We start from the raw sequence: 27,059 nt of genomic DNA, 5'->3' as shown, positions 1-27,059 counted from the left end.
GTGCTTCCTGAAAGGATGTTCCTACAAAATCACAAACTATTTGTTGCATGTACATCAAAATAAAATCTATGTGTGCCATAGCTAATAGGGATTTGGAGGGCAGCCTACGACAGGGAGGTCAGCCCCACAGGGATTTTGCAGAAGTGGAGCTGTCCAGAGACTCTCGGGGTTTGTGCTCCTTTTTAGCATATTTTGTAGCCTGAGCTATATATGAGCTGTCATTTTAAGGTACAGTCCACAATTTTTTCTTGGTGGCATGTTGGCTGGTACTTGTGCAGGAGAGGTTTTGTCACGTTTTGTCCAAGAGCTTTGTTTGAAGATTGGTAAGTTTGCAGTGATCTTATTAGAAGGTATTCTTTACTTACTGCAATGGCACTACATGACATTGAAAAAGACAAGGTGGCCCAGGTGATGCTCCTATTGTTCGAGGCCAGGCACCTGGACTTGCTGGTAGACGTGTCCAACACCGTGGTGGGAATCCCACCCCTAAAGCTGCCAGATGGTGTCATGACTGCCGGGTTGGCATGTGCATTGCTGCACCATCCCAGTCTTCAGGAGGAGAAAAGGTAAGCGAACAGGGCTGCTGCTGTACTTGGGGAACATCCTGACTGAGGGGGCCGACCAAGGCCGGGCATCTTGTGGAGATGGCCTTGTACAAGCAGCTAGACTGCTGGCCACAGGTTGAGCATGCTGGGCGACTCGAGGCCTCCTTGAGCACGAGGGATGCTTCGCGGTTTTCAAATGTGGGTGGCTCACTGCAGACGCATGTGCAGCCTCGCATAAAGGGAGGGGTAGAGCGAGGCATGGAGAGGGAATGATTCTAGCTGGCTGTGCTTGCCAGAGGACTCAGCGATGGGGAGAGAGAAGGAGGGATTGGAAGAGAAGATTAGGGAACTATGAAGGAGCGCTGAGGCTAGTCAGGATCAGATGCAATTGTATTTTAGAGAGGTGTATGAGCAATGCTGTACGAGGTTGAAGCCGTCAAGTGGAGGCAGGTTAAGGAGTTAGAACCTGCACAGGTTAGAAAGCTCAATAAAATTGATTGGGACAATGACACTTGGTTGTAGCAATCGCCTATGGGAGGCAGGGCAGCCTGTGGCAGGGAAGTTAAAGGGGGGGGGGGCATTTGTGGGTTCCTTGCAACCTCATGGGGCGGCCACAGTGCCGGGTTTCAGTTTATGGGCCGCCATTTCACTCTGTGGTAGCAGCTTGACTGGAATGGACTGAGGGGGAGGAGGAGTGGCAGGAAGAGGGTTTTCTTGAGGCAAGGAGGTCTAGATTGGGGAGCGCAGCCAGTGATCTGGTGGTGAAGCCTCTGAGCAGGGTATGTTGGGGAGAAGTTAAAGTTGGGGCTTGGCAAGGGTCAGAGGTAGGGAGAGCAGCAGAAGGAGAGTCCAGGTTGCCTTCTAGGCCCAGAGGTCGGTAGTGTGAATATACAGTTGGGGAAGATGACAAGTGAGGAGTTTAAACATGGGGATTTTTTTTACCAGTTCATTGGACCTTGTTTCTTTGATCCAGGGCGGCACGTTAGCTGGGGGGCTGGAGCCCAGAGAGCCTCGCGCGGGTCAATGGCCCTGAGGAGAAGAGTCAGTGTGGCTCTGTGTGGTAGGCTGGGATCCGTTGGTTGACGTCAAGATCACAGGCACAAGGTCTGGTGTGAGCTTGGAGGTGCAACGGGCGGAAAGAGTTGGAACATTCTCTGCCCAGATGGACTACGGGACTATGTGTCCTGTATCATGGGAAAAGTGAGGAGGGTAAGGTATGACCCCCACATGGTAGGTTATCATGTGAGCATATTTTGCACATGGATGAGCCCCGTCAGAAGAAGGTAAAGAAGGTAGAGAGTGGTGCACTTATTGAACTAGGGGCACATACTGAGCAGTTAATGCTTGATTATGAAGAGGAAAATTTTGAGGAAGCTGAACTGAGGCATGATAATGAGTCAGGCAGAATTTCTCTATTGGTGCCAATAAGGAGCAGTGGAGGGAGCCTAGTTTGTTTGAGGATCTATGTGCCCAGCAGCACACAGTTGGATGGGACAGTACCTCTTTGCAACAGTGATTGTGGGTCCTCGAGTGGGCACCGGCCTTGGCACCAGGTAATATACCAAAGTATGGGCTGCACTCATCTCGCATAGCCTCTACAGGGGCAGAGGCTAAAGAGCTTAAAAAAATGGAAGGTCTGCTCAAGGATGGCATTCATTGGAGTCGAGGCTAGGGAGCCTCAAGAAAGCGGTGAAGCCCGCCTAAAAATTATGTTTATTGGGGTCGAGGCTAGGGAACCTCAGGACAGAGGGAAGTCCTGCATAAGGAAAGGTCTAGCCTTGCGAGACACTGATATTGGCACAGAGGACCACATGGTGTGCACTGACAAAGCCATACTGAAGCAAGAGGATAGTAAACAGGAGGCCTAAGGGAATGGTAACATACAACCAGGTGAGTACATTGGGTAAGGTCATTATCAGGGGGGAGGTACAGAGTCTGGGGGGGATCAATAAAGCAACACAATAAGGTGCACAGGTGTTACGCTGGAGACGAAGGAGGTGAAGTTCAAGCGGTTGCCCAACATGGGTACGTCCAAGCTGCCAGGGGCACACCTCATGCAGTCCACTAAAAAGAGGATTTAGAATGGGGAGAATATTGAAATACTGAAACTTCCCCATAGGGAATTGAAGCCCAAGGGGGGGTTATAACGAGGAAGAATTAGAGTTGTTAAAACGGCCGAGGGTGCCAGCGACAACAGAGAATTGGACTGCAGCATTTCCCATATATGGGAGTGTGTACTGTGAAAAGTACCTGGGGGAGTCAGTAGCACTCTTTAAGAACATAGATGCTATCAGGAAGGCATAGTTGAATTACGGGGACAAATGTTTGGCTGGTTGGCTCATATGACAGTATAGCAGTGGACCCGGACGTACAATTGAAGGAACTGTACACAGACTTTCGGCAACACACCATGGGCCCGCCAAAACCATTTTTGTGGCAAGTGGTTTGCCGATCGTTTATAAGTACTTTCAGGGGCGGCCTAACCTGGGAGGGGTGAGGGTGTTTAAGCAAAGGTCAGGGTAGCTGTGTGAGGCCAATTGGGATTATAATAAATGACTGTGTACAAGGAAAATGTGTATGTTTCGACAAGAGGGCTCGAAATGCGCAGGTAGGCACCCATTGGTCACCTGCTTTGGGGTGGGCGGGCTGGTTATACAAAAAGCTACAGAAAGCTGCAAGGGCCCCTGGGTGGACAACAGGGGGTTCCGTCAGGGCAGCAACATGGTCAGGCCATGAGCTTCAGGTCAGGTAGAGGTGGATAGGGATCTGGAGGAAAGGGCTTGCACAAACTCGCAATGTGGCTCCCACACTATCCCAGGACTGATGATGCTAGTTTACTGCTACAAGGCTTCACAGATGGTTTCAGAATCGGTTACAATGGTCTGAGGGTGTGCCACAGAGCAACTAATTTGAACCGAGTGAGTTAACAGGCCCAAGATGTGAGGCAGAAGCTATGAAAGGAGATTCAGGGGTAGGATGGCGGGTCGCTTTTAGGTTTCACCTATGGAACATCTCATTGTGTCCCACATCGGAGTGGTACCCAAAAAGGAACATAGGCAGTTAAAGCTAATTCAATACCTTTCATAGCCCAAAGAACAGTCAGTTAATGATTTCATTTCATCTAAAAATGTTTCAGTGACATATTCATCTGTAGATGGGCCCTTGGCATTAGTGGAAAAGGTTTTGATTGGTAAGAGCGACATCAAGTCTACCTTCCAATTGTTTCCGGTACACCCTGCAGACTTTAAACAGCTAGGCATCCAATTCAATAGTCAATGGTACATGAATAAAGTGCTTCCAATGGGTAGCTCCAATTTATATGCTTCATTTAAGTGCCCCAGCACATTTCTTCAGTTGCTATTTATTTGGTACAGGGGGCATGACCATATGACACATTACTTAGATGATTGTTTCTTATTGGCTACTTCTGGTTCCAGAGACTGCCAGAGCTTGCTGGACAGCTTCCAGGAACTCATGGGTGACTTAAGTGTTCCACTGGTCCTAGAAAAGACAGTGGGATCCAGTACTGTCCTTTCTGGGTATTGAGATCGATTCAATGGCCATGGAGGCCAGGTTACCGGAGATGAAAAAATTACCATGCAGAACTTGCTGAACACAATGCTGGGCAAGCAAAATGAGACAGTAATGTAGGTGCAGGTCTTGTTAGGCCATCTGAACTTCACCTGCAGGGTAGTGTAGCATCAGTTTATCTTTCTTGGGACTGCCCTTACCTAATCATCATATAAGGATTTCGGCAGGTGTTAAGGAGTATATGCAGTCCTTCAATGAGATTCCACTAGCAGCTCTAACTGACATGGAATGGGATTCCCAAATCTTTTCAGATGTAGCAGGAGGTTACAGCTTTGGCCTTTAATGGCAAGGTCATTGGTGCACAGAAAATTGGCCTGATGCATGGAAAGAGTGTATGTGAAGTATTGCCTTCCTAGAATTTTCCCTCTTACTTGTGGCTGTGGTGCTATGGGGGAGCAGCTGGCACAAAGAATAGTTCTTTTCAGTGTTGACAACATGTAGGTTGTGCATGTAGTTAAGAGGCAGTGCACCAGGGAACCACAGTTGTGGCAGTTGCTGAGAGTTTTTGTATTGCACTGCTTGAGACTCAACATTAATTTCTGAAATGTTCCTGGTGTGGACAATGACATTGCTGATGCTTTGTCTCATTTAAAGTGGGAGATGATCCATGGGATGGCCATGGAGGTGGTATGAGTGAGGACACAGATGATGCAGGAGCTTTGATCCATAGGAGAGAAAGGATGCTCTAATTTGGTAGCTGAATCTTGAGCTGTTTCCATAAGGAGGGTATACCATCAGGCTTGGTCTGAATGTTTAGGGGGTGGTCAAGAGAAGGCCACGATAATGGGAGAGGGTAGAGGATGTAGTGTAAGTTATACTCTCCTTCACTGAGAAAGGCCAGTCGAAGGTAAAAATTTCAGGCAAGCTGTTAGGTCTTGCATTTATGAGCAAGCTCTGATCGTGCTATTTCCCCTCAGCGGGCAAACCGGGGGAAAGGATTTTGGAGGGTTGTGTAAAGGAAGGCCTGCAAGGTGACCACATATGGAGGCCTCTGACCTTGGATATCATGAATAAGTACTTACGTCACAGTGCCAGAGATTGCTTCGATAATAGTGGGGCAGTTTTATTTTCATCCAGTAGATGGGCTGAAGTAAGAGTACAGGTTGCCAACTCTGTTTCTATTTCAAGTTCTGTTACCAGAACCCAGGCAGCAGGGCTAAACATCTGGATTGTGGGCCACTTCTTTGTCAAGTTTCGCAGTGCGCCACATGAAGGCCAACATCCACAGGGTGAATCTGGGTTTTCACAAGGCTCTATATTCCAACACTTGGGTGGGAAAAGAGGAAATGAGATGAATGGAGCTTCTTTCCTCTCTGAATAGTATTCTAGTGGGTATGATACTTCTGCTTCATCTAGGAGAAAACCACCTGGTGGTTCAGAAAGACTTGCCACTTATTAGAGTCATGAAGGAGGATCTGAGAGAGATCCATAGGCTATGGGTAGGCTGCCACTTTCCTTGAAACAAATTCATACCCAGGAAGGTTTGGCATGGGGCAGATAAGCCCTCAGCCATAGATAAGGCTCAGAGAAAATTAAATGAAGAGATGAGTGCTTCTTGCAGGGACATAGTATTGCTAAGGTGGTTCACTAAATCTACATTAGGAGAATGTTGAATTTTTCAGACAGGATGTTGTCCATTAGTCTTGTATAGGAATTAAGTTATCGATTCATCGATGCTGCAGATAGTTTATTTTGGCAAAGGTGCTAGGTATGTAGCAGTTGGTACAGAATAAGAGGGGATCTCCTTCCCCCTCTTAACCCCATTCCTTTTTTGTGGGTGCCGCTGGCTGAGAAGTTGGCATGATTTACGGAAGTTTATTCTTTTGTCTGCATCAGTTCAGGCTGACAGGGAATGGGTAGTCAAGTTCATGCCTGGATGACCTAGGAAGTTCAACAATAGGTAGGAGTTGAATGGGTTCAAATGTTAATGCAGGTACAAAAAAGGGAATGGATTTTAGAGGTCCTAGTTACAGTTGACCAGCTTTGGTGCAAGTATTTATATTGATGTTTTAGGTAGTTATGGGGGAGAATATTTCAGAGGTGGGGTTAGCTCATCATTCAATATTTTTCCTGAGCTTATAGTTTTGTAGGACAAAGGCCAAGGTTATTTTGTAATGTGCACCTGTTTCAATAAAGCTGCCTTTTTCACAAAAGAACCTAGTGTCAGAGGTCTATGTTGCTACCCACTCCCCCTAAAGCACTGAGCCTTCTTCACCATTTCAAGTTTATTTCCAGGAAGGAAACATTGTTTCCTTATAGAAGTAGCCAATATAACAGATAAGGTGTTTCATCTTTGTTGAGAAGCTAGTACTAAAGTGTAGTTTAGAAATCCAAAAAGCTCAAACTGAAAGTCCTGTGTTTGATAGACTAAGGTTGCAATTTATCTTGGTTGATGCAAACAGTTTGGGTTGAAGTGTATGGATCAACAACAGATTATAAATAACACAGGAAAAAATTAACATTATTTGAAACAGTAAACACAACTCGAATTAGTATCAGCTAGAGGGAATTAATGCTCAAGCAAAATTGCAGCGTTCCTCTGACGAAAAGAAGAAAGGACCACATAATGCATTGGTTTGATTAGAAAAATTATGGCTGTATATTTTTCAGAACCGTTAGGCCACCCTTTGGTTCAGATATATTGAATACATTGTTTTTTCACTGCTTCTCCCTGACTACTAGAAGTAGCAGTACGATTGTATCTCTAAATGAATCAATGTATTTAAGCCTGGGCTGTCTGGTTCAGGTTGCCTGCTCCACCTCGCTCTGAAGCAAGAGCAGTAAATCAACTTTCTGAACTGTGATGCACAACGCAGGTCTATGGTTGTATGCACTCTGTTGGCCAGTAATGCAATCAGCGTCACAGTTTCGGGTACCAGAGACTACATCACCTCGAGAATTCGGAGGTCTGTCATTCAAAGGCAAAGATCCCACCCTCAATCAATCAATAAATCATATCATTTGTAAAGCGCACAACTCACCCGGGAGGGTCTCAAGGTGCTGGGGTGGGGAATGCTGCTACTGCTCGAAAGCCAGGTCTTAAGGAGTTTTCTGAAGGTCAGCAGGTCTTGGGTCTGCCGTAGGTGGATAGGGAGGGTGTTCCAGTCTTGGCGGCGAGGTGGGAGACATCTGCCGCTGGAGGTCGCTCTTCGGAAGCGGGGGACTGTGGTGAGGGCAAAGTTGGCGGAGTGGGGCTGATGGGTGGGGGTGTAGAATCTGAGTCGTCTGTTGAGGTACGTTGGTCCGGTATTGTGGAGTGCCTTGTGTGCGTGGGTGAGGAGCTTGAAGGTTATCCTCTTGTTGACCGAGAGCCAGTGCAGGTCAACTAGTGTGATGTGGCTGCGGCAAGGGATGTCGAGGATCAGGCGTGCAGAGGCCTTCTGGATGCGTTGGAGCCGTCTCAGGAGTTTGGCCGAGGCTCCTGCGTAGAGGGCGTTTCCATAGTCCAACCTGCTGCTGACGAGGGCCTGGGTGACCGTTCTTCTCGTTTCTGTGGGGATCCACTTGTAGATCCTGCGGAGCATGCGGAGGGTGTTGAAGCAGGAGGAGGAGATGGTGTTGAGATGTTTAGTCATGGAGAGGGTGGAGTCGAGGATGACCTCCAGGTTGCGTGCATGGCCAATGGGTGTTGGAGCGGTTCCTAGTGCGGTCGGCCACCAGGAGTCATCCCAGGCCGAAGGGGTGGATCCGAGGATAAGGACCTCTATCGTGTCCGAGTTCAGCTTCAGTCGGCAGTTCCTCATCCATTCAGCGACGGCCTTCATTCCTTCGTGAAGGTTGGTTTTGGCGGTGTGGGGGTCCTTGGTGAGGAAGAGGATCAGCTGGGTGTCATCGGCATAGGAGATGATGTTGAGATTGTGCTGACAGGCGACGTGGGCGAGCGGTGCCATATAGATGTTGAACAGAGTTGGGCTGAGGGATGAGCCCTGGAGTACACCCCAGATGATCTCAGTGGCTTAAGAGTGGAAGAGGGAAAGGCGGACGCTCTGTGTTCTACCGGAGAGGAAGGAGGTAGTCCAGGGCTTTCTCTTGTATCCCGGCGTTGTGGAGGCGTGTTCGTAGTGTGTGGTGGCAGACCGTGTCGAAGCCAGCTGACAGGTCCAGGAGGTCATATGTGAGAGTGGATGCCTGTACAGTTGATCTGGTGCCTTGTTCTCAGTAATGGTAAGTGTTTGCATGCTAATTTTGTGTTGTATAGATTGTCCTGAGACCCCTCATCATGCTAAACTCCTTCACTGTGACACCCCAGGCCCTCGCTGCAGATTGCTGGCTACATTAGAAGTGGAGCTGCTGTATTTATTCCCCCGTAAAATGGATCCAAATAACAAGCAGGGTTCTTGTTCCCCAGCGAAGTTCATTCAAATATCCGAGTCAAGCAAGGCAAGAAATATGTGCTTACACTGCACAGTTCTCTGATGTATGACATTAAAACTGTCTGTGTCTTCATGCCTCTAAGTTAACACTGATGCCAAAAACATGGATTGACTTGCAAACAATGAATGTTGAAAAAGTTAAGGGAATGCATCTCAGTGATTTAGGTCCTCTCTTATTTCACATGCTTTACTTAATCTTGCCCCCCTTAAGAGTTAGCTATTTTATTATGTTGTTGTTTATCTGTATTTGTTTCCGTGCATACTTTGAGGATGGAGCCATGCCTTGTGTTTATGAGGGGCTTTGATTAAGCGCTAAGTCTGAAGACAAACAAAGTGCCTGCCAGTGGGTTGGTCCCTCTACAGAGCACACAGAACAATGTTTCTGTATTCCATTTGCAACTCACATTCTATGGATATGTATGTGAAGGGGGTACACAGATGTCAAAACACTTGCAAGGAAAAAGAAAGAGAAATTAAAGTGCTTAAAGTTGAGGGAGTGCAGTGTGTGTTAGGGGGCAGTGAAATGAGGGTGATGCGAGGAAGTATATTCAGTGAGAGTGAAAAGAGGATGCTGGAGAGGTAAGAGAGGTGGTTGAAGATGTGTAGATTGATAAGATATGCAGGAAAAAAAGAGGATACATATCTAACATAAAGCACACGTAACTGAAGGCCAAAACTCCTTCCAAAGGCCACAATGCTATTTCATTCACAGGCTCACAATTTCCGAATTGACACATTTCTAATGTTAAATATTTATGACAAATAATTGTTATACCCCATTAATCTTAAGCAGCTAACACCCTTTGACAAAGTCAATTATACTGACAGGCTTTAGGTGCATGGCAGTTGTCTCATTTATCTAGATACAATTACATCTCAGAGAGAAGCTAAAATACCCGTCAAGTGGCACACTATGGGAATCACAGAAATGTATTTGACATATTCCTTTATTGAGAGCACCCACTTTTTTCATCCCACTTAAAGACGTGTCTGCACATATTTCTGTATGACTGGTTGTATCCAACAGCTTTGGATGCTTCTAAAAATCTGGTTAGGGCATATTTTTCCAAAGTTAATGCTGGATGAGGTGCAAGATACTGGGCAAGCATACATTTTAAAGGGCTAAAGTTGTCATGCTGTACAATTTACACATTATACTAACTGTTGAACACATTAATGCAGAAAGATATGGGGCAGTTTTTAATGTGTTCAATAGTTCAAGGCTATTTGATCCCACGGCTTTACAAGCCTTGCTTTATGACTACATTTGTTTTCTTTAAAATGAACCATTTGCTAATAATGTTTTCATTACTTTCTTGGGAGAGGGACTCACCCTGGATCCCAGGTTTTCCTCTGAACGTGTTCACATCATACGTATATAAAGGTAAGGCTCAATATTTACGCCCACCACTGCACTCATCAACCTCCAATTTGATAGAAGCCATCCTACGAATATCTAGCCCTAAGGATTCTTCTGAGGAGAAACTTATAGACAAATGATTCAACAACTTTTCAGTGACTGATCAAAGTGAAATACACTTACCGGCTCGCATATTTCAGGCACAAAGGGAGAGCAAATTGTATTTTCTTCCCCCAATGTAAATGTTGTTCCCGTTTGCTCACATCTGTATGATGTGCAATTTGAATCAGGGTCATTCCAAACTTCTCCAGGCTAAAATAAAAATACAGGAAAGAGTTTTTATACAATATAAAGCAACAATTTCTCATCCAATTATGCTCCCTCTTTGATACAAGAAAATAAGATGATAAGGTACATTTGTATCAGTGTTTTGTATACTCAGTTGATGCACTCCACTGGTGCACTCTTGGTCCACTTGATCACCAACTATACTCCAAAGTCTATGTTTGGCTAGCTCCTGGACAGGATACAAGTGGCACTGAAGCTAATCTGCCCAGAAAAGAATCTGCAATTATATCTACAAGGTTACGTAAACACATTGCCACTCTGAGCACGGTGGTGTGACAGCTTTAGCAAAGCCTGAATCTCCTGATATGATAACCTGTCCATCAAAATTCCCAGCCCAGTTACAAGGCCCGGTAGCCTGTAGGAGATGCACTTTCCAGGGCAATAAACTCATTCGCCATAGGGAGGTTAAACACACCCTGGAGTCCAATAGGGAGGAAGCCCCTACTTTTATGCTATGCAATGTCAGGTCCCTTCCCAGACATCAGTTTGAAATTTGGGATTTGCTTAACACCTATTCCCAGGAAGTATGTTTTATGACGGAGACATGGCTGAATGCCACTAATCATCCAGCTATCAATATGGCTATCCCTGAAAACTATGAATTTATTCATCTTGATAGGACAGCTAAATCAGGGGGGGGTATTGCAATAGCATATAGACAGCATATTAACATTTCCTGGATTAGCTCCAAATTGGAGGAGAGTTTGGAAATCGGCATTTTTAAAATAAACTTTTCAGCATCGGAGTGCTGGTCGGGAGCACTAGTTTACCGGCCTCCCGGCCCAAAAACCGATTTCACGGACTCACTTGATAGCCATGCACGCTCTTGCGGCAAACACATTTTTAGTATTAGGTGACTTTAACTACCATGGTGAACTTGGTCCCCTACCTGAAGTTAAGAAACTCCTTACGGATATGGAGCAGCTGGGTCTCCATCAAAGAATACAAGGGCCCACGCATAGTGGTGGTCACACTCTTGACCTTGTCTTTTCCAAAGTAGAGGAGCTTAAATTTGACACTCCACTGCCTCTCGTATGGACTGATCACTCGATGATCAAGTTTACATACCTGCGGCCTATGCAGTCTCAAAGGGATCAAGCGGCTGGTCGGCGTCCCACCGCATATAGGCCATGGAATAAACTTACCCCACAGGCTTTCGAGGAAGCCTATAGGCCTCCGGCTCAGCTAGAAGCCCTGGGGGCAGCTAACATGTTGGCTGAATTTAAAGCTGGTTTGGAAAAAGCATTTGATGCCACCATACCTAGGAATTACAATCTAAGGCCCACTCCTAGCAGATCCTCTGCTAAATGGTATACCCCAGAACTGAGCCAGAAAAGGCCGTTTGTAAAAAATTGGAACGAGCGTGGCGACATAACAAAACGGTGAAATCCAAACATCTCTATAAATCAGCTCTGGCGACCTATCACCGGAACCTGAAGGTTGCACGCCGTGTGTTTATTGCCAGCCAAATTGAGCTTTCTAAGAACTCAGCCAAAGCCCTTTTTGATATTGTAAAGGACTTTGTGGAACCGACGGTGTGCACACAACCTACAATGGAGTCAATGGAACTTTGTAATTCTTTAGCAGAGTTTTTCTCTGAGAAAATTGATAAAATCTATGCAAATTTCTCCACCGATAAGCTGGTGACTACAACTGGTGACAGGCACCTGAAGGAGATGTTAATAGATCTGACTGTTTCGTAGATGGTTTTGAGCCAGTCTCTCTTGCAGAGACACAGATGGCGTTGGCCTCAGCTAAATCAGGCTCTCCGACAGATCTCTGCCCACCCAAAATTATGTCGCTTGTATCTCATAGTCTGGCCCCCACAGTTCAGGAGATGTTTAATCTCTCCATGAGGGAAGGAATAATCCCAGAATCCTGGAAGGAGGCTCACGTTCGCCCTATTCTAAAAAAATCCACGGCTGACCCGAAAGAGTTGAGCAATTATCGTCCGATATCCTTGCTCCCTCTTCTGGGTAAAATATTAGAAAACCTGATCAATAGGCAATTAAATAGCTATTTAGAGGCGAATAACATCCTGGACCCCTCGCAGTCCGGTTTCCGGCGGGGTTCAGCATGGAAACGGCCCTCTTGGCGGTGACTGACTCCCTCCGAACAATAGTGGACGCAGGAGGCTCTGCTATTTTGATACTGTTGGACCTCTCCGCGGCCTTTGATACCATCTCTCACCATAGGCTTGCGTAGAGGTTAAGCTCCTGTGGTATCAAGGGCCTTACCCTTAATTGGCTACGGAATTTCTTGGCAGACCGTTCACAATCAGTCCAAATGGGCCCTTATCAATCTGAAAGAACATCATTGGATAAGGGGGTGCCCCAGGGGTCCTGCCTTAGCCCCACCGTTTTTAATATCTATATGGCCCCTTTGGCAAGGGTGGCAGAGGCCCTGGGGTTTGAAATAATATCGTACGCCGATGACACCGAGCTACTATTTAACATCGGACCACATGTTGAGGCGGACAGGCTTCGCTTTGCTACGGGGTTATCGGCGATCTCTAACTGGATGAATAACAACTGTCTCCAGTTGAACCCGAGCAAGACGGAGCTGATGCTCCTAGGAAAAGCCTCAGTAATGTGGAATAGTGACTGGTGGCCGGCAGAATTGGGCTTGCCCCCTACGCCTAAATCTTGTGTAAATAACTTGGGCATTAAATTAAATCAGGCTTTAACCATGCAGGACCTTGTGACCGCGGTACCTGGCGCATGCTATTATAGGCTTAGATTACTTAGAAAGATCCTCCCTTTTATCCCCCTAGAACACCGTAGAACAGTCACGCAAGCCCTGGTCTTGAGTCGCATCGACTATGGGAACGCGCTGTTGGCTGAGGTGGGAACCACCTCCCTGAAAAAATTACAGGTTATTCAAAATACGCCAGGAAGGCTGGTCATGAATGTGCCATCTGGCACCCCTTCGCAACCTTTACTGAGAAGGCTTAATTGGCTTCCTATGAAACGGAGGTCTTTTTTTAAGATCGGCTGCCTTATTTATTTATTTTATTTAATGACACTTATAAAGCGCATACAATTACCCGTGGGCGTCTCGGCGCTATCTGCAAAAATGTCTCTCCCTGAACAGGTGATCCAGAAGTTTGATTTACTGGTTAAATAACCAAGTCTTCAGTTTTTTCCTAAACTGAAGGAGCGAGGGGCTTGTTTTTAAGTGGTGTGGCAGGGTGTTCCAGATTTTAGGGGCCGCAACTGAGAAGCGGCGGTCACCCCAAGAGACTGTTCTGCTACGTTGTACCACCAATTGGTTAAGTGAGGTGGATCTGAGTGTTCTGGGCGGATTATAGGGAATTAGTTGTTCTTTAAGGAAATGCGGTCCTTGGTCTTGCAGCGTTTTGTAAACTATGCACAGTGATTTGAACTTTATCCTGTTTTGGATGGTTAGCCAATGGTAGCTTTTCAGAGTATCTGAGATGGGTGCAAATTTAGGTTTTTTGGACAGCACGCGTGCCGCCGCGTTCTGCACAGTCTGTAGTTTTTTGGTTACTCTGTTTTGTGCATTGAGCAAAAGACCATTGCAATAGTCTAGAGATGTCAAGACCAAGGAGGTGACTAACGTCTTGGCGGCCGAGTCTGGTAGATAAGGTAAAATTTTCTTTATCATTTTGAGTTTGAAGTGGGCGTTAGCTGCCACCTTATTTGCATGCGCCAGAAAGTTAAGCTGGTCGTCGAATGTTACTCCTAGGTTTCTGACCTTAGCGGTGGGGCAGGGAGGAGTGCCTAGAGCCGATGGCCACCAAGCTACAGACCAGGCTGGCAACAAGTTGCCAAAGATAACCACCTCCGTTTTATCGGAATTGAGCTTCAAACAATTTTTTGTCATCCACTCACCGATAGCGATCAACCCACTTTGAAACCTCGCTGCCACCTCCTGTCCCATGGTATTTTTTGAAGTAGTCATGGGGGTGGAAGCACAACCTCTGCCAGAATTAGAGTTGAAGGCTTGTTAAATGTCATTTACCTTTGCGAAGAAAAACTTGGATAAGGCATCACATAGTACTTGTGATGGAGGCGGATTAAGATCCGGGGTGTTACCCGAAAGAGTTTTGGCAATGTTAAAGAGCTGTTTGCTGGAGTTATTCGCAGTCTCTATATGAATTGTAAAAAAATGTTTTTTAGCTGCTATTATCATTGCTTTATAGGAGGCTAGATCTTTTTTATATTTTTTCTTATTTTCGCTGTCATATGTTCTTCGCCAGTGCCTTTCCCTGTTCCTGGTTAATTGTTTTTGGATTTTTAATTCTTTTGTGTACCACTTGGCCGTTGGCGAACTTCTATTTCTTGAAAGGGATTTAGTTGGAGCCAGCTGGGTCGTGGCATCGCCCAACCATTTCTGGAATTGAGTAGTTGCAGTATAGGGGTCATTAGATAGTTCTGGCCTGGTATAGTTTAAGAGCAACGTTAGGTCATTAGGGTTTATGTCCTTCCATGCTCTAAATGTACCTGTTTTTAGGTGACCAGCCTTTTTCCTTAACGAGCCTTTAATAGTGAGGCTGCTAAGAATGACTAAGAATGCTAAGAATTACTTACTGTGCGCTGCAGGGGCAAGGTCCCGAGTATCTTCAGAAGAAACTGGGAAGATATATCCCCTCACACTCTTCGAGATCAAGTCTTAAACAGTTATTGGTGGTCCCTCGTTCCAGACTTCGCAGATCTGGGGGCATGGCATTTTCATGCCTTGCGCCTAAATACTGGAACAGTCTGCCGTTGTCCCTGCGAGAACCCCCCTCCTACCTGATGTTCAGGAAACATCTTAAGGCCCTACTGTTCTAACGCTCTCCTACCTTCCGTGCTCCCTGCCTTTCGGGTTGTCCTAGAGTTAAGCGCTGAGATGCCCCCAGGTGATTTGTGCGCTATAAAAGAGAGAATAACATAACATAACAATCTCCTGATAGACTGGGGTTCAAGCATGTGATGTTTACAGTCTGTCCAGAGTTGGATTGACAAGATCAGCACATCGGAAAAGACTTATAGCTGATATAGATTCTGCCTGTCAGATTTGCATACGCAGTAGAGGAAATGATCAAAATTGCCAAGGAAGCAGTGACAAATCTGACACATCAAGAGTGTTCTGCTAGGGTGGCAGATATCCACCAAACTTGCAGCTACTGCCATTAAAGGAACACTTTGAGGAGAAAGGCTCTCAAGCGAGTTTTACCTATGTCAGACAATATCCTTAGAATATCAGTTACCATATGTGAGAGCTTGGAATGTGCCTCCACAGTGGAGATATGTTGTCAGAGCTCACTTATGCGGGTCTTCATAAGTTGTTGGGGCACAAAAATCAATCTTTCTAGGAAAGGCTGCCATTTTTTGAAATGATGAGTCCCACTGCTTTAATTCCGGCAGACATGGTCATAGACCAGTCACTCTAGAGTGGGCGGCTGATCTGTCACTATGTGTAGCCGAACAGATTTTTAACCTTGGCAAAGACCAACGAGTTTCAACCAGTGGCTTGTCTACCTTATGTGGTACACTGTTTAGGGAGCTTATGACACTGAAGGGTTCAATGAGGGATCTAGCATTTTTGCAAGAATCTCATTTATTGATTCACTCACTCTATATGAGGTCATCAACCTTTTTTTCTGAGGGCCTAAACATATTCCACATTTGTCATTAAGATCCTGATTACGGTTGACCCAGAGTGGTACCCTTTGGGAATGGATAACTCTACGGTGCATTCCAAGATGGACACTGTTCCTACACCTCGAATTAGTGGGTGCAACTTTACCACACATAGTAAACCTTGACTGGGCTTGTGGCTGAGATCTGCAGAGAGCAAGAGCTTAGGGCAGGAGCATGATCCAAACCTCTCCTATCCATGAGGGATGCTGTCCATGCTCACCCCGCATTCCTGGAGCCTCCCCTGACACTGTATCCATCAACAACCCTCTGTCCTCTGAAGAGTAGCAAGTATAGCTCTGGGACTGTAGAGAGTGCCCTGGTTAAAAAAGTACCCCATAGCTCCAACCACGCCCCGACAGAGAAATTAGTACAGGTCTAGGTAGAGGCTGAAAGAGCTCCACCTGCCACAAAACATATAAGCGGAAGCAGACAATGCAACTCCTGTGTAGCTGCCAGTTCCCACCACAACCCTGATGCCTTTGGCCCCTCCGCCACCCCGAGAGCAGGAAATGTCCCAGGTCAGAGGACGAGACTCAGGGCACACAGCAAAATCAGCCAGCACCAACCACGCCTGTCTACCCCCCCCACAGCTGCAAATGATAAAGCAAATTTCCATGCCAGAGGCTTGCACCTGCCAGCTACAAGCAGTAAGATACATCCTCTGGCTCCCAAGGGCCTGCTCAAAGACAACCTCTGACCCCAGCTCCAGGCCCACTGCAGCGCAGCCCCAGGCCAAAGTCAGGGAGCCATAGCTGAGATTGCTCACATTTCACCCACATCAACGCCACAGAGGGGGCAGAGATAACTGATCACAGGTGCAGGTAGTGTCAGCAGTCACCTCACAACACCCTCTTCTCCCTATCACCTGACCCACACTAATCCACCAGCAAATTCCAGGTGGCAAATGGGAGCATAAAACCTGTTGAAATAGTGAAATGTATGCAGGTTTTTATCCAGCAAAACGTAGGGCCCTATTCTGAGTTTGGTGGTCTGTGGTGGGGTTTGACCTCCATATTCAGACCGCCATTGGACCGCCACAACCAACGAGGATCCGTGACCCCTCAGCAGTGGTGCAGAAGGGTGGGGCTGCAATATGCTGGCTTTGAAGCTGCTGCACAGCCAAGCATATTATGACTTTCAAAACCTCCATCCTTTTTATGGCGGTGAGGCTGCCATTGTTAGAATAGAAATTGTTCACGCTTATGCAGGCTCCATGTAAGTTAGCATTCGCTGCTCCATCTTCTATTTGGGCGCCATTTTAGGCTGTTTTAAACGGATCTAGTTTAATTCTGAGATATGCTCCTCCTTGAGTTTCTTCACTTTGGTTTTGTTTCAGTAATGAGCACACTGTTCATGTCAGCACATAGCTTTCTTACCAGATAGAGGCCCTCTCCCCCTTGTCTGGTGACGGGCTCCAGATGGAACAACCTTGGACCATGTTACTTACTTTGTGTAGGACAGGAGCGCTGAACCGTTTTTTTCTGTATTTCACTGTTTTACTGCACCTGCTTGGAAAATTTCACTGTGGGCCTGTTTACACCCGATTATGGAACGTACATATCTTATGCTTGTCGATTTCAGTTCCCTCTGCAGCACTTCTAGCGACTTGGCAGATGGGGCTCCGCTCTGAGTGTATATGAATAAAGAGGTATAGGTTTGTATTCTCTACTGTCGGACCGACTCTTCATCTAGTATGGAAGGCTGAGAAGTGGTCATTAGTGACCCGGGTGGCCCTAAGCAGGTTACTTCCTTTACCATGAAAAGTGTGGCGGTCAGGAAAGTGTAGTGCCCCCTTTTGTCCCTATGCATGGGGGGTGCATGCGGGGGGCACGTGTTGTACCCCCCTGTATGTATTCACTCCAGTTCTTTGCTTTGGTGCTCACTCTGGGCTGAAATTCAAATGCTTACTTACGAGCCTTGGAACTGCTGCAGGACAGCCAAAGAACAGCCAGCCAGACCATGAGGACCTCGTCTTTGGCGGTGTGGGAGCGCGGCACTGGCATGGTGGTCCGCTCCCACGCCACCAAAGTCGTAATCGGGCACTTGGTCTGCAAAGTATTCCTGAAATTTAACCTGTTTAACTTGGAATAGCAGGGTGCAGCAGTAGAAATACTCTTGGGATATGGTCTTTTTAGCACTGCTAATTCAGTTTCCCTGCACAATAAAGCTAGAAATCAGGACCTATGGAGGTTTCTTTAGTTGTGATATATGCTGTCTCTGTTTCACATCAGGAAGGGTAGAGTAAAAAAAGATGCTGTGTTGCTGGGCAGTGTAGTCAGGGTGTAGACACAGGAATTTTGCACTGCAGCCTCTTGCATAGAAATCTTATTAGGTACTCAAAAGATATATCCCTAACATCCCCCATTCTATAAAGCCCTCACCCACCCCTGAAGAAACGCTCCACCAACACACGGGCCCCAAACTGACTAAATAGATACCTGGTGAACCTCCTGAGTTCCATCCTCCTTCTCCACCACACAAGCCACCTGGATGCAGGAGCCGCAGCAGTCACCATCCTGCTCGATCACTATGTAACCCTGCAGGGGAGCAATTGGCACACATATAGTTACTGAGCCTGCACATTTTGTGAACAAGGTGTGAATGCACAAGGACGGGCATGAGAAATCTCCAGCATACGCAGACGTCTCCTGTTTTTTTGCAGTTCTCTCCGCCCTATCACACTGCACGCGAACAGTCTTCTAGATGCTCAAGTGAGCCAACCCTAGGCAGAACAGCAAGCTCTTCCCCTTTTAAGCTGCAGGTCAAATGGATGGGGTCTGGACTGTATTGCATTCTATTTTAACTCACCAGCAGGCATTATTATATCGTCTGTGCATTCTGAATACTTCCATTCATTCACACCATCAGCTTTCATTGAAAGAGTATACGCCACCATAGACATTATCTTGTTAGAGCTCACCAAGCTTAAAAGCTGAAAAATAATCACATTCATCAATAACTTTGGAACAAATACCAAATATTTAATTAATTGGGTAACATCAATTTACAAATGCTTTCAGGTGGGTGCAGCACCTAATGGCTCTATAGCACAGGGATCAGCAATTGATTTTAGATATTTAACGCTGAAATGCACACACATCACACTGCCTTCCTCGATCTCTCCACATTCTGATTTATCGAATCCATCAGATTACACCAAGCATCCGCGGTTTGATAGGGCGGAAGCAATGGAATGGCAATCATATACTAGGGTCACATGAATAACATGTCGATTTTTCATTTAAACAAAAAGTACATTACCCGCTAGAAAAACGTTTTCCAGATACCATGTAGTGGATCTGCTGATCTTATTCAAACAGTTAATGGAGCCACGATTTGATTTTCTTCAGGTGAATGCCAAGAATACATGGTTCTAGTCTTATCCCCTACTGTGTTCAGAGTTGTGTCCCAGCAGTGCCTTCTGTTTTATTAAGTACCAACCCTCGGGCTGATAGATAAATGGCACAGTGATTAAAAGTAGCGCATATTTTAGCCCATCTGACACCACAGCAGTAGAAAAGATGTTCCTGATTTTTTGATTTCTGCATGGAAGGGACAATAAAGAATCACAGACAGATCTATATGGCTAAATAACTCTTCTAAACCTTTTTAAAATGTAGTTTTCTTACATGAGTGTAATCTAATTTAGCATTCTGGAGAATGATTGATTGATTGAAATATACCTGTCACCAAAGGGTCGAGAGTCATGCTGAGGCATAAGGAAGAGAAACCGTCCCCAAAGTGCCTCGTTGGTGGGGTGCAACACTGGTCTGCTATACCTATCACTGGCTGGCGTTTTTCATGGAGATCAGCGCTGAGTTGTAGATCAGTTTATCTTTCAGACAAATGTTGAACCTCTGACTTCCTGGGGTCTATTTTCATTCATATCATTGTCTTGGCCTCATGTTCTGACCTGATTGTCCGCAGCCTAAAAGTGTCTTAGGTTGGTTATGTTTTGTGTAGCTTGCAAGTCCTGTAGTTTATCAAAGATATTTTATTCAAATGACTCAATTCATGGAAAAAATCTTCAGTATTATTGTAATAAAAACGTTGTTCCCAAATTCATTTGGAATATACAAATCATAGCCATTACCAGCATTGTCAATAGTGGCAATTTCTTACTAAAATCTCAGAGTAACTCGTTCCTAACTAAAAATCTTTTATTTATTGTGCCCTAAGTTTTTATTGCCATACACCTTCATAAACTGCATGGGATCGTTTTACTTTTTTGCAATAGTGTGCGGTGACTTAGTTCTAAAAAGAAAACAATACACACAGCATTGTAGGTGTTTTTAAATGCTCAGTCAGGCGGGGCTAGGATAACGAATCAAATGAGCAGCCTGTGGAAATTAAATTTGGCTTAAATCCCAATTTTTCCCACTTGTCCAATTGACTAATTAGTTTACATGTTTGTTTTTATTTTTCTTTAACCGATAAAAATGATAAAAAGTCATCCAGTTCATAGACAGTGCTCTAGAAAGAAAAGTCGCACTCATGGACGTGTCGAACAAGTTACTTACCTTCGGTAACGATATATCTGTAAAAAACAGTAGTTAGTATTAGATTCCTTACCTTAGAATATCCCCAGGCGTCAGACTGGATCTGAAAATGTTTGCGTAGCAGTACCCTTGCGCGCCGGTAGGAGTCGTCTGCGGCTCCGCGTCCCTCGTCGTGGGCGCCGTGATGACGTTGTCGGAGTACTTAGACGCCGCCTCCGCGTGCTGACGTCAGTTCTTAGACACAGCTTTTCTGCGCCAGAAACGCAGAGCCATGTTAAAAACCAACACTGGTGCCATTGAAACTAGGGCCCTGAAAGGAGATGACCTTAACCCTAGATATCAGTTCGCAGAACGGGGAGGATGGGTGGGGCGGTAAGGAATCTTATACTAACTACTGTTTCTTACAGATATATTGTTACCGAAGGTAAGTAACTTGTTCATCTGAATGAAACAGATTAGTATTAGATTCCTTACCTTAGAATAGATACCCCAGCAATACCAACCCCGGTGGTGGGTCTGCGAACCAATAATCACACCAGAAAGTCCTGGAGGACGGAACGGCCAAAGAAGCCATCCCTCCGGACTTGGCTATCCAGGCAGTAGTGTCTTGCGAACGTGTGCAGCGAGGCCCACGTAGCTGCCTAATAGATGTCCTGCAAGGGCACTCCCCGGCCCAGGGCAGTAGTAGCCGCCGTGGCCCGAGTGGAATGGGCCCTCAGCCCAACAGGAGGCTCCTTTTTCGCCAAGGAGTAACAAGCCTTGATACACAAGACGACCCACCGAGAGATGGTCCTCTTGTGCACCGCCCGTCCCTTCTTAGCACCCACGTAACCAACAAAGAGTTGGTCATCCACCCAGAACTGGCGTGTGCGATCCAGATAGAACGAAATCGCACGTTTTGGGTCCAGACGGTGGAGCTGCTCTTCCTCTTTTGAGGGATGCGGTGGCGGAAAGAAGGTGGGCAAGGTGATAGACTGCCCGATGTGGAAGGCCGTGACAACCTTGGGCAGGAAAGAGGGTCTAGTCCGCAACACAACCTTGTCCGATGGACAGAAAGGAAGGGGGATTTGGACGAAAGAGTCTGGAGCTCACTCACTCTCTTGGCAGAGGTGATGGCAACCAGGAAACCAGTCTTCAGAGTAAGAAGGCGGAGTGGACAGTTGTGAAGTGGCTCAAAGGGAGCGCACATCAGAAAAGTAAGGACAAGGTTCAAGTCCCACTGAGGCATCACAAAGGGAACAGGAGGGAACATGTGTGCGATGCCCTTCAGAAAACGAGATACAATAGGGGACTTGAACAAAGAAGGTTGATCAGGCAGCCTTAGAAAGGCTGAAAGGGCAGAAAGGTAGCCCTTGATAGTGCCCAGAGCAGAGCCCTGCTGGGCAAGAGAAAGAAGAAAGAGAAGAACCTCAGAAAGAGGGGCAGAGAGAGGATCCACAGCCTTTGCTGTGCACCATGCCACAAATTTGTTCCACCTGCAGGCGTATACCGACTTTGTGGAGGGACGCCTGGCTGCCAGAATAACAGTACAGATTTCAGGAGGCAAGTCAAATGGCCTCAACTGTCGCCGCTCAATCTCCAAGCATGGAGGTGGAGACTAGACAGGTTTGGTGAAGGACCGTCCCCTGCTACTGCGACAGAAGGTCCTCCTGAAGAGGCAGACGAACCGGGGGATGGACTGACATACTGAATAGCTCTGGATACCAGTACCTTCGTGCCCAGTCCGGAGCCACAAGGATGACTTGGGCCTGGTCACGTTTGATCTTCTTCAGCACTCTGGGCAGAAGTGGTATAGGCGGAAAGGCGTATAACAGACCGCAACTCCACTCGCAATGAAAGGCATCTCCGAGCGAGTGCCGCCTTGGAAATTCGAACGCGCAGAACTGATGACATTGCACATTCTCTTCTGTGGCGAATAGATCTAACCAAGGCTCTCCCCACTGCTGAAAGAGGCCTCGCGCCACGTCCGAGTTCAGACGCCAATCGTGATCCATCATGCACCGGCGGCTCAGTTTGTCCGCCCTGGCGTTCAGAGAACCTGCCAGGTGTTGAACCACCAGGGTCACGCCCCGATGTTCCAGCCACTGCCAAAGGCGCAGAGCCTCTTGGCTGAGGGTCCACGACCTCACCCCGCCCTGTTTGTTGCAGTACCACATAGCGGTGGTGTTGTCCGTGAACACCTGCACTACACTCCCACGGACAGAGGGGAGGAATGCCTTCAGTGCTAGATGAATCACCCGCAGCTTCAAAAGGTTGATATGGAGCCGGGACTCCGCCGGAGACCGGAGGCCTCTGATCTCCGCCTCTCCCATGTGGCCTCCCCAGCCCTGGAGGGATGCGTCCGCCACCACCACGTGCTCTGGTTGAGGAAGGGAGAGGGACCTGCCGCTGACCCAATTGCGGTCCGTGAGCCACCACTGCAGCTGTCTCGCAGTGCCCCCCGAGATCAGGACATGGTCGGACAGGTTGCCCTGATGCTGGGCCCACTGAAACTTCAGGTCCCACTGCAGAGCCCGCATCCGCCACCGGGCGTGATGCACCAGAAGGATGCAGGAGGCCATCAGCCCCAGAAGCCGCAGCGTCAACCAGGGATAAAGGCTGAAAGAGTGGAATCAGAGCCTGAATATCCAGAACCCGCTGTTCGGGAGGATAAACCCGAAACTGCGCCGAGTCGAGAACCGCTCCAATAAAGAGGAGCTTCTGAGAGGGGCACAGGTGTGACTTCAGCACATTGATGGAAAACCCCAGCTGGTGCAGGAGGTCGGCCGTCGTCTGGAGGTGGCTGACGACTGTCTGGAGCAAGCCCGCCTTCAGCAACCAGTTGTCAAGGTAGGGGAAGACTGAAACCCCTAACCTGCGCAAATGAGCTGCGACCACCGCCATCACCTTCGTGAACACCCGTGGGGCGCTGGTAAGGCCGAAGGGGAGAACGGTAAACTGAAAGTGCTCGTGGCCAACCGTGAATCGCAGGTAGCGCCGGTTGGCCGGCAGGACGGGGATATGGAAATAAGCGTCCTGCAAGTCCAACGCTACCATCCTGGGTCCAGGGCAGCTAAAACCTGAGCCAGTGTCAGCATTTTGAACTTCTCCTTCCGGAGGAAGCCGTTGGCGTTCCGTAGATCTAAGATAGGGCTTGGCCCCCTTTGCCCTTCTTGGGTACCAGAAAGAAGTGGGAGTAGCAACCACACCCTACTTCTGGCCCAGGAACGCGCTCGATGGCCCTCTTGGCCAAGAGGGCCGTAACTTCCTCCTGCAGAAGTCGCAAATGATCCCCCGATACGCGGTGGTATGGCGGTGGCATGGCTGGAGGGGTCGCCTCGAAGGGGAGGGAGTAGCCCCTTCAGACGATTTGCAGCACCCACCTGTCCGATGTGACAGTGCGCCAGTGGAGGAGGTGATGGCGAACCCTGCCCCCCACTGGCATCACATGGGCCTGAAAGCACGGACTAGGAGGGTTTTGAGGCGGATGCTGCGGGGGAAGGTGTGGACTGGCCTCGCCGGTGTCCCCGACCGCCGCCACGGCGGTTTCCACGGCCGCCACCGCATTGGATGTTAGTCTGCGGTGCGTGGCTGGCAGCACGTGTGGGGGCGCCCCTTCCTTGGCCACGAAAGGAGCGAAAGGCTCCCATTTGCTGGCGCGGGGCCGAGAGGCCCAAGGACCTGGCCGTAGCCCTGGAGTCCTTAAAGCGCTCAAGCGCATGGTCTGCCTTGTCGCCAAAAAGGCGACGGCCATAAAACGGCATGTCCATGAGGGTATTCTGGACACCGGCCGAGAAGTTGGCAGACCTCAACCAGGTGTGGCAACGAATCAGTCTGTGGTATCCAGCCCACACCGGATGGAATACCGTGCCGCATCCCGGCCTTCCACAAGGGCCTGGCCGAGTTTAGCCCGTACCTCCATCGGGCATTCTGGCAGCACGTCCGCGACCGTGTCCCACAGGGAGTGGGTGTAGTGGCCCAAGAGGCATGTGGTTGTGGAAGATCGCAGTCCCAGACTCAGGGAGGAGAATACCTTCTTGCCGTATTGCTCATACCTCTTAGATTCCCGATCGGGAGGAGCCGTCGGGAATGCGGTCTGGGAATTTGAATCCTGGATGACCAGGCTCTCGGGGGTGGGGTGGGTGGACAGGAAACAAGGGTCGCCTGGGGCCGGGCGGTGGCGTCTGGCCACGTTCCTATCTACAGGCGGACCTGTAGCGGGCCTGGACCAAGTGCCCAAAAGAACATCAGTCAAGGCCTCATTAAACGGCAGCAGAGGCTCCGCCGAGCTTGACTGCGGTTTAAGGACCTCAGTGAGGAGGTTAGTCCTCATGGCTGTGACGGGGAGCTCAAGGCCCAAGGCCTTGGCCGCCCGCGTCAACACCACACTGAAGGTTGCCCCCTCCTCCGTAGCCACGGTAGGAGGTGAGACAAAACCAGTGTCTGGTGAGGTGTCCAGACCACTGGCATCCCCAAGTCCACCTGTCCAGTCCTCCTGGGACTGACACTCCCGTGTCAGAGGGTCCTCAGACCCCTTTCAACACTCCTCATCACCCATCTCCTGATAATCAGGGTTGTCAAATGATGGGGCCGGTTCATTGAAGTAAAACTCCCCAAGCGGCGTCGAGAGCGGCGCCCAGCGGTGCCGCTCCAGCGCCAGAACGGGACCGAGGGGGGCGTCGGGGACGGCGCCACCCGAAGACGGCGCCGGAGGGGACACCTGAAGGACCGGCGCCGGTGAGGTCCTCAGGTCAACCGGCGACGACCCGGATCCAGAAGCGGATCCAGCGGGGCCCTGCGGCGCCGGTCCCGAAGGCGCCGGCGGCGTCGGGGCCGAAGCACCCGCCGGCGTTGGGGCCGAAGCACCCAACCCGTTGGGCCCCCAGACGGGTCCGCTGGGCCCGGAGGCGCCGCAGAGCCCGCCAGAGGAGTGAGGGACCTCATGGCCATGATGAAACGCTCGATCTCCTCCGGCGTCGCATGCTGCCCAGGGACCGGAGTGTATGGGGCAAGACGCGACGTCTGCGACTCCGACGTAGCCGCGTGGGCGGTGTCACCCGAACCCCCGGCTGGTTCGCGCGAGTGTCGGGAGGAGTCGGTAGAGCGATGACGTCTCTTCGACTTCTTGTGCTTACCTGACGACTTCGAACCTGAGGAGTGATGGCGACTCCCGGAGCTATGATGGCACTGACCCCGCGACCGGTCCCTCGACCTCTGTCTGGACCGGGACCTCTCGTGGCGCGGGCCGACTGCCGGAGTTCGAGACGCTTGCGGGACCGCTCCTATCTAGCTTTCGAAGTCAGGGCCCGGCAGTCGGAGCTGGTCTTGTCGTCGTGGTCGACGCCGAGCAGTGGACGCACCGGCGGTGAGGGTCGGTGACCGACATCAGTCGGTCGCAGTCCCCACAGGGTTTAAAACCTGGCATCCCTACCGGCACCGTTCGGAGTCGAAGACTCGAAAAATGATCAAAAGGGATCGTAAAAGGTTTAGTCAAAAAATGACTAAGGTACCACCTTTTCCGGATCTGCCCTGCTGGCGCGGAAAAAAGAAGAACTGACGTCAGCACGCGGAGGCGGCGTCTAAGTACTCCGACGACATCATCACGGTGCCCATGACGCCGACGACAGATGCGGAGCCGCAGACGACACCTACCGACGTGCAAGGGTACTGCTACGCAAACATTTCCGGATCCAATCTGGCGCCTGGGGATATTCTAAGGTAAGGAATCTAATACTAACCTGTTTCTTTTAGATCTATAAATTAATAATACTGATAATATTTATAGTACATATCGCAAACGGAATTTTCGCTTGGAGTAAAGGTACACAGAGGGTTTTAATGCTTGTCATTGGATTTCCTCTTCAGAGAACACATCTAATTAGTCACACCTGCTTTTTTATCTAAGTGTCATAGGGTGCAATATAAAAGGGGTTGGTGCGTGCTTTTTATCCTAAAAAAAAAAATGGTGGTTAAAAAAAGTACCCAGCCTCTGACACTAGAGTACTTCAAGCATCCCTAAAGGCATCATGGTTAAAACAATAAACAAACCGGTAAGACGAGGGTCCTAGAGAAAATATTTAAAGACCATAAACAGTTACATTCCCTATTTAAACTTTATACAAAACACTGAGTAACTGAAGGTCTGAATCTAAAGTGTGGAGGAGAGTCTGACCACTGACCTAGCCTTTAGTGAAAACGTAGTGAAAGGAGTCTATAAATCCAGTGCATGGTACTTCTTCAGGTGAAAAAGTACCCATCAGTCATCTCTCGGTTCCGCCCTTGTCATCATTTGGGACTCCTTTCACCAGGGAGAGAACACTTGCATTAGTTGTAATTGCACAGTGTATATACGAATGTCCCAATGCAACTAAGAGTATGGGTAGTGTAACCTATTGGAGGTGACTGAAAAGCAGTGCGTGAAAAAGTTAATGAAAACGTGAAATATTGAAGGAATATAAAAGTTGGATAATAGAGAGCTAAGAAGCTTTATTAGGTGTCTCTCATATTTCCAAGTCTAAAAACCAGTGCGGGATCATAGCAGTTTTAAACAAATATCTGCTATATTGGTGTAAACCATGGTCTAAGATTCTTTTTCTGATAATAAGCGAGCCCAATTCCATTACACCCCCTACAGTCACGAGAATGGACCAGAGTGCATTACCTGCAGTCCCTTAGCACCCAGATAACATGTAGGCACACCTGCCTGTTAAACTCTG

General features: G+C 48.2%; 1 protein-coding gene across 1 annotated transcript in view; it reads right to left on the bottom strand.

Moving 5' to 3' along the window:
- Positions 1-27,059, bottom strand: part of LOC144823881 (mucin-2-like) — a 1,553,567-nt gene that overhangs the window by 152,128 nt on the left and 1,374,380 nt on the right. Inside the window, exons 38-39 of the mRNA XM_078682769.1 lie at positions 18,304-18,402; positions 10,053-10,181 (exon numbers count right to left, since the gene is read on the bottom strand). Of these exons, the coding sequence (XP_078538895.1) occupies positions 10,053-10,181; positions 18,304-18,402 (228 nt within the window). The remainder of the gene's footprint in view (positions 1-10,052; positions 10,182-18,303; positions 18,403-27,059) is intronic.

The sequence above is a fragment of the Lissotriton helveticus genome, chromosome 3_1, assembly GCF_964261635.1.
Source record: "Lissotriton helveticus chromosome 3_1, aLisHel1.1, whole genome shotgun sequence".
Taxonomy (NCBI): Eukaryota; Metazoa; Chordata; class Amphibia; order Caudata; family Salamandridae; genus Lissotriton; species Lissotriton helveticus.
This window is presented reverse-complemented; position numbering and strand designations above follow the sequence as displayed.